General features: G+C 42.6%; 1 protein-coding gene across 7 annotated transcripts in view; it reads right to left on the reverse strand.

The window, feature by feature from the left end:
- Positions 1 to 6,104: 6,104 nt before the first annotated feature.
- Positions 6,105 to 8,445, reverse strand: part of ttll4 (tubulin tyrosine ligase-like family, member 4) — a 20,362-nt gene continuing 18,021 nt past the window's right edge. For all 7 annotated transcript variants that reach the window (XM_013915332.1, XM_005750784.2, XM_013915328.1 and 4 more), the window contains 4 exons: positions 8,130 to 8,340; positions 7,012 to 7,079; positions 6,852 to 6,922; positions 6,105 to 6,731 (listed from right to left, as the gene is read on the reverse strand). In XM_013915332.1, coding sequence (XP_013770786.1) covers positions 6,578 to 6,731; positions 6,852 to 6,922; positions 7,012 to 7,079; positions 8,130 to 8,340 — 504 coding nt within the window. In that variant the 3' untranslated portion in view covers positions 6,105 to 6,577. The remainder of the gene's footprint in view (positions 6,732 to 6,851; positions 6,923 to 7,011; positions 7,080 to 8,129; positions 8,341 to 8,445) is intronic.

Here is an 8,445-nt window from a genome sequence, read left to right on the forward strand (position 1 = left end):
GAAGTCTAAATCTGGACTGAAGTGTGAGAGTGGCATTTAGAGGGACAGAGGAAGAGTGGGTGGAGACGGGGGGGTATTGCCTTATTAACATTTGTAGCAGAGCAGAGGACGCTCATCCCGGTCACTTCATCTTCTGAAAGTGGAAACTAAACACAGATTTAATAAGCAGTTTGTATGTACGAGATGTCTGCATATCCAATAATCCATCCTCTCCTCCACCTCTGGCTCCATGAAAACAGCCAAAGTGCCAACATTTATACTGGTTCTTGAGTGCAGACTCGCGAACCAGTGGGTGATACAGCAATGACAAGCTACGGTAGCAACCAGCGCACTTCAGCACATTCGTTAGCTTCAATGTCATGAACTATTTGTGTGTTTTTAAGATTAGCTATCAGATCATCAGACATGTTTTAACAGTAGACATAACTTCTCTGTCCAAAGTGTCATTTTTACTCTTAAAGAATTTTACATTACTTTTAGTTTTGTTTACAATTCTTGTGAAACAGCTGCTAGTGATATTAGCTAATATGTGTCTTGATGCTCAATCATCCAGGTAAGTAAATCCCAGAGGCTGATTCTGCTAATCTTGACTTGGATGAGCAGAATCAACCTTCATTAGCTAATATTACTTTGATTTTAAGTGTGGAAATGTTCATATTTTAGCTTACATTTTTAATAACCAACTTTGATGTAGGGCTTTTAATGAGGTGCATTTAACTTCTCCCAGGATAGCTGAACTTTATACTTCTGTGTTACAGGAAGAAAGAAGTGCTCAGTACAGCTTTAAGACTTTGCTGGTACTACTGTGGGAGACATTCAAAGTTTACTGGGCCAGTAACTATTTATAAATCTAGTAAACCATCTCCTACTTTGCACCGTAGTCAGTTTACATGCAGCCTCTAACATCACTAAACACATAGTCAACATTCACATTTTTACAGAAAAGATTTAAACTTTGCCAAAAACCCCTTTGAAACCTGAAACCATGTGTTCTCTCTTAATTTCCAACAAAACATAACAAAATAAACTCTGCAGTTTGTTGACTAAAAACGAAGAAACTGTTGGCAAACGCACACAGATTCACCACTTCTTCTCAGGTGTTAACACAGCTCAAACATGTAGATCATTCTCTGAATCCAGTTTACATTGTAATTCAGATTCACAGCCAGCTTGTACAACGTCGTGCTAATAATAACTGCAGGTGTCCAAACAGGCTGTGCTGCTGGTTACAGGAGACCTCACATATTAATAGTTTACAGCTATTTACAGAGTCCTTTTAAAATGTTGTTGGAGTATCACAGTTGCAAAGAAAAGTTGTCAGCGCCCTGAAAACGCAGAGAAGCTGCAGTGATTGGACAGAAGAACAAACACAATGTGATTAAACTAAAAAAACAGCAAATCTGTAAAATCTATGTCTGCAAAAAGTGAATAAAGGTGAGCATCAGAACACATCTGTGGAGAGATGCTCAAACTTAACCACGTTAAATGAGATGAGCCATTTCTTTTTAAATGCCAGAATCCCACTGTTGGTAATTTATGTTTGAATAGAGTTGATCTGAAGTGGGTCAAAACTCGTGACAACCCAGAAGGTGAGCTGAAATAATTTCACTGGGTGGTGGCATAATCCATTCTCATAAACCACTTAGAAAAATACATAGCATAGCATTGGAGTGCTATGACTTCTTAGAGCAGAACAAACGAAAAAATTTATATATAATATGAAAATCATCATTGCAGATCAGTCACTGCCAGTAACAGTAACACTGATTCTTATTCATATTTATGTAGTTTTCCTTGTTTTTTCATTATTAGTTCTTTTACGCAGTGACTAAAAAAGACACTTCCACTTGATGTGCTAGTATAATATAGTGAAGTCAGGGCACTTGCAGTGCAGTAGTTCTCCTGTAGAAGGGCGCAGTCCGAGGAACAGCAAAGATACTGCACAGGCCTCTGGTAGAGAGGCCTGAAGGATAAAGATCGCCCCAGGGTGAGAAGGGAATTATATACATGTCTATGTTTGATCCTGAAATCCTGACAGATTTTTTTATTACTAATGTCTCAGTACATTTTTCTATTCACCTTTTCTTGAGTTACATGAAGCGTGACAGTTCCATATGCTGAACAACAGCCCACAAGCATTGACTGACTGATTGTCACTAGTAATGAAACACGTACATACATCTACTGTTCACTATAAAGCGCCTTAAGGCGACTGCTGTTGTGATTTGGCGCTATATAAATAAAATTGAATTGAATGCAGTGAAACAGGCCCCCTTCCGACCGTAAATACAGGCACAAACATGACGTTGGTAAGACAGGTTGGAGAGGTAGGAGGGTAAGAAAAACAATGAAATACACAATACATGAGGGGAGAGGAGGGAAAAAACTCCACCCAGACTGAGCTCCTCAGGGGAGAGCAGTTTGGGAACAAAACCCTCAATGAAGCACATGAGTCTTCACACCTTACAACATATAAAACACGTGACTTGCGATGGGTGGGGTTTGGGAGAGAGGCGACGTAGACAACAGCCATCCGGTCCTGCAGCCGGACCCTGGCCCTGGACACAGACTCGCCTGACTGCATTGGGTGGAAGTTCGAAGCCGTTGGAGGGGGGAGGTTGTTGTATATCTGTCTGAGTACACGTGTATGCGTGCGTGTATCCTGTATCCAACTCGAGAGAGTTCCCTTTCACCTAGTTTTAAGCAAAAGTCAACATTCCCCGAGCCAACACAGGTGACCTTGAGGAAGTAGGAGGATAGGGCAGAGTCACACACCGTCTTTAATCTGGAAGGATTTGTTGTTCCAGCTTCGGCTCTGGAGCTTCCAGCTGGTGAGGGGAGGCCGTGTGAAGATGCATCCCAATTCTGCAGTTGATCTACTCTCCATCACTGGTCCCAGGTCTATTCATTTCCCATTGCAGAGTCGTGAGCTTCTCCATGATTTTATCTATAGTGCGTTCAATAAGCACAGTCTGAGTACTCACTGCATCAGTCATGCCGGTCAACCTTTTTGGGAAGCTGTAACCGCTTTCATTAGTCGTAGATAAGCCAGGGCTATGCCAGCTCCAATCAGCAGGAACCCCGTTATCAGGGTTCCAAATAGGTAGATGTCTTCAACGTCCTCCATCGAGTGTTGCCAGGCACAAGACCCGCCACCCCCCAGCCGTCCATTGTGTATGCAGCAGCCAACATTCCTGCAGGACATTCAGGCTCCCCCGGTCTTCTCGGTGAGAAGAAGATGTCAGTCGCGTTAAGAGACTAGTTGATCAAATCCAGAATTTCTTGATTTTAGAGAACAAGACGGAGCGAGTTAGAGCAGACGAGACAAAAGAAGCCAAACAGGAAAGATAAGGGAGGGAGAGAGGAAGATGTGACCGCCTCCGTCAAGAGCCAAGCCTTTATTGTTAGTATGGTATATTGAGATGATATGCAGTGCACTTTGACCTCCAAACATGGTGTGTATAATGGCTTCCAGAGTTCAGTTTTGGTCTCAGGCTATATTGTCCCAGTATTTCACAGGCGTCTATTGTTATTCAGCAAACTTTTAGTGTTCAACATACTTTTTCTTTAGCAATGGAGTCTTGCATGGCGAGCGTGCATACAGGCCATGGTGTGCATCTCTTATTGTTTTCTTTGAAACCATTGCACCTGATGATTCCAGGTCCTTTTGTAGTTTTGGTCCTCAGCACTTGGACAAGTCTTCTGAGAATTTTCACTTCTCTGTCTGAAATCTTGTGGGGAGCAACTGGTCATGGCTGGTTTATGGTGAAATTATGTTCTTTCTTGTTCCAGATTATGGCTCCCATAGTACTCACAGGAACCTTATTTGATCCACTGTATAGTGACTGGACCATGTACAGTTAATCTGTATAAATTCATATCTAAAACTACGTTTTTTCCCACCCCCACTAATGGAGGCGCCCTCACTCATTTCCTCCAATAAAAGAGTAGCACCACAAAACTGCTAGTTCCAAACTACCGAAATTATGTCCCCCTTAATTTCCATCTCGTGGAGAAACAAACACCAGAAAACATTTGTTTGTTAGATCTGCTGAATGCAGGCTGCTTCTCAAAAGGCACCAAGTGAAAAAGAAGCTACTATTTATAAGCAGCCCAACTCTCTTTAATTTAATATTCATCAAATCAGAGTAAGTGACAAAAAAAAGGGAAAGACCCAAACCAACACCTCTTACCTGTACTGACCGATTTTACACAAAGCCTGGTTAGGGCAAAGAAAAACCCCAAACTTCATGACTTTTCTTTCAGATTTGTTGCTATTGTCATTGTCACACTGTGCTCAGGAGTTAGAGCATGTCGTATACTAATCTGGAAGGTCGATGGTTCGATCCTTCCAGTATGCACACCATCCTTGGACAGGATATCGAACCACAAGTTGCTCCTGATGTGTCCAGAGTGTCAGTCTTAGAAAGCCCTTAGGAATAGAAACAACTATTTGCATGAATGTAGGTGTAAGTGCTTTGAGTGTTCAAGCAGAGTAGAAAAGCACTATATAGGAACCAGTCAGTTCATTCTGTGTCTGTCAGACATTCATATTGTGGTTTCAAATAATGCAGTAAAGTGCTCCCTTTGAGCCAAAACTCTTTAAACTGCTTCAAAGGCTAGATTCATTGTTACCTGTAAGACGGATTTGTCATAATTAGCATCACATATTTGTGTTTTGTCTTTTACTGCCCACACTGTACCGTGGAGAAGGTTGATCACACATAATAAAAAACATGAACCGTCTGGCTGTGGGGCTTTTGTTCGTTTGGATCTCCCGAGGCAGCAAAGAGACACGGCAGCCGTTTTTGGACTTGAACCTTCAACTGCTTCTTAAATGTAAGAAAATGCACTTTGGGCATATTCGTCTTCTCTCTCCTGCCAACATCAATTTGTTCATCTGCCACCCAGCAGAGGATGTCTCCCAAGTACAGTTCAAGAATCAAACACGTCTCCTTTAAAGTTCCTGCTATGACGAAGAGAACTGAAAATAATTATGCAGTAGTGACAAACATCTGGCAGCTACAACACTGTTGCAATAGCGTTGCTTGTGATATTTTTCAGTTTTAACAGAAGATGTACCAAAACATTTTTATCAGTTTATTCTTGAATCAAAATCACCTTAAAAGAACATCAGCAGCTTTTTTTTCTCCTGAAAATGAGGAACTCCCTACCAACAACAACTCAGCTCTGTCCAGTTTACCCCATTCATGTTTACTGTGGCTCTTTGGCTCAGTCTAACACTGCACTCGCCGTGTTTGGGGGAACAAACAGTCTTTGAATCTAACAGAGAGCAATGCAAGTGTAACTCATAGAAACACAAAGTATTGGGAGATGCACTGTGTTCAAAGAAGCTATGGTTACCTATTACTACGGATGGGTACCGGTGGTTCTGACATAAACAGTAGTAACCAGACCGAAAAGCAGCGCACATTTCGGTGCTTTTTTTCCCTGAGCTGTGATACACTTTGGATTCCAGCCAATCGTTTTACCTTTCCGAGGATAGTAGGCGGGCCCAGGTACGTACGTTGTTTTAGAGCAGAGCTACAGAGTAAAAATGCCCAAGGCAAAGCGGTCAAAGTCTGTTTGTACTTCACAGCAAAAGATGCAAACTCAGCAGCAACAAGTGCTTTAAGCTGATACTGTGATACTGTCAAAGAAGGTAACACCAAGAATCCGATGAAACACCTGGCGACGCATAGCGTTTTGTTAAAAGCCGAGAAATGCACCATATTTGACAGCTTGCTGCGAGACCTCACACCGAGCGCATCTACTGCGGGTGTGGTAAATCTCCATTAGCGAGTTAGCGCGGATCGCCCCGTGCGTGGGGCTGGACGGTCCTTATCATTTTGCAGAAAAAAAAAGAGACTGCTAAAAATGAAAACATGAGAGGTTTTTGGACAAAGTTTGTGTTCTCCATTGTTTAAGCACCGGTTCGAGCACCGTTTAAGCACCGGCACCATTTCAAAAGTACCGATTTGGCACCGGTATCGGATAAAACCTAAACGATACCCATCTCTACCTGTTACCTAGATTCTGGTGCTTTACTTGCACTTGGCAGCCTCCATGAAACACTGTGTGTAAAGGACAGTCCGTTTTGCAAGTTCAAGTCAAACTGCTCAAATTTTAATACCATCAATTTGCACATCATAGGCCATTTAGTAAATATTTGATCATCAAGAAAGACCCTGTAAGTCACTATCATCAGAACAAGATTCTGTCAAACACCCAGTAACACCTTCACCCAGAGAAACCCCCAAAGTTAGCAGTGACACACAAACAGCTCCCAGTCCCACACAGATGTTTGTGACTCTTTTTAAAAACCAACAGTCATTTTTAAAGACACAAGAATTACAGTGCTGTGCCATTACTCATCACCTCACCTTCGAGATGCTTAACAAATGATATATTATTAATCTTTAGTTTAAAACGAGACAAAATAGGGGATTAAACCCTAAAAATCCACTCCCTCCCTCCAACAGTTTGTTTGCTGTTTCTGGTGATTGGTGAGGGCTAAATGACAGCACTGGTTAGAGGATGGGAAGAAACAGACCCTGAGCTTTCAGTGTATTCTGGGTTAGGAAATCAGATCATCAGAGTTAGGCCGACTGCTGGGACAGCAGGCTGTGGGTGAGGCCGGGCCGAGGCACTGCTGGTGATCCAGGCACTGCTGGTGATCCTCGTCAATACTGCTGTTGCGTTGAGACCAGAGCTGATGGCTGACCACCACCCTGAAGGACAACACAGGAGAGGGCAGCAGAGTTCACTTAGAGACCGGTGTGCAATAAACCCACATCCTTTATTACTCTAACTTCCATATGATAGGTGTATTACTGGAATGAACCCTGTACCTGGCTCTGGAAGGGCTAACCACGTCCTGTCTGTTGTGTTCAAACCTGGAGCTGGAGCTGGACTTACACCACTACAAAGACAGACTGATTTCAGCATTTTAAAGGAGCCACTTTCTCTTCTAGTTTTATGTTTTCCTTTCATTGTTCTGCAGTTTCTCACCATGTGAGCAGGGTCACTGGTTCCCAGATGGACTCCTTGCTGGCAGAGAGGTCTCAGTAGGCTGATACCTGCACGTAAGACAAAGCAAACCTGAGCTGCAGTTTCACTGTTTTCCTTCCCTCTGTGGCTACACGCCAAAGTCGCAGCAGTCCAGCTGAATACATAACAGTGAAGTTGCACATGGACCAGCAGGAGATGAACAAACCATACTACAAGGTTAGTGCCCCCAGCCCACTGCAGTACCGACAGCTTAAAATAAATAAATCAGAAATAACAGATAACAATCATGAGTCGCATGAGCTGCAATACTTTTTCTATGTTTGATGTTATTATTAGTTCATTTTGCCAGAATGGTTTTTACCACCATACACACGAGGGATGGGTGATATGTAAAAATTCATCAGTCCAATAACCGACAATAGGCGATATATGCACAGACCATTTGATGGGCGGAGCAATGCAATCATGCACGGACTGATTTGCGTGTTTAGGTCCAGCAGGACAAGCACAGAGATGAGTCCACTGTCAGAGGCCATAAGAAGATCATCTGTAACCTTCACTAAAGCTGTTTCTGCGCTGTGATGGTACAGCGCATTGAAGAGGATAACAGTGGGTGAATTATATCCTTAAACTTACTTACAGCACTTTAGAAAGACAAATACTGTGGGATATAGATTCATGTAAACCGACATAATCATCCTGCTATCACCAGGTTTCTGTGAGGTTCATCAATTATTAGCTCATGACCTGATGTTTAACAATCCACATTTCACTGATTTACTCTTTGGTGCAGATGTGGATACTGGACTGTTCTGTTTTATGCTGAAATAGTTACTGATTTATGGTTGTTTCTTCGGTGGTCTGGAAGTAGACACAGGCTCTAATGGGGTGGGCGTTTTCTCCCAAATATCTATACTGCCTGCTTCATTTTTGGACATCACTCAGACAGACAGCTAAACATATCAATCCTGTTCCAAATGGGGAAAGGGATCAGAGAAAACTACAGAATCTGACAGTGTTTTGACAAAGTTACAGTTATCAAGAACTGCAAAACCTAAAAGAAAAGTTAACATCAGTCAGGTGACCGTTATCTTATTTCAAAGCAGCAGTGCACATACATTTCGCCCTGTTGTTCCAGTACTTCTGCTCCCACTCATCCAGTAAGATGTTGAGGTATCTTGGACACTCAAAGAAGCGAAGGTAGCGAGATGATGATGGTGATGGGAAAACGCGCTCGAACTCTCCTCGACGGTTCAGCTCATCTTCACTCTCTGCCAGAACCCGGATTTCCTCTGGAGTCAAAACATCCAACACCGTGTGCATCAAGTCCTGAGAGAGAGAATGAAGGGCACAAGGTCCTAACTGCTTCTTTGTGTTATTGCTAACAATGAGACCAGTGCTTGTTTCCACCACAAGCAACCAATTAATAAATAA

The sequence above is a fragment of the Pundamilia nyererei genome, unplaced genomic scaffold (genome assembly GCF_000239375.1).
Source record: "Pundamilia nyererei isolate P.nyererei 1_Seehausen unplaced genomic scaffold, PunNye1.0 scaffold00287, whole genome shotgun sequence".
Classification (NCBI taxonomy): Eukaryota; Metazoa; Chordata; class Actinopteri; order Cichliformes; family Cichlidae; genus Pundamilia; species Pundamilia nyererei.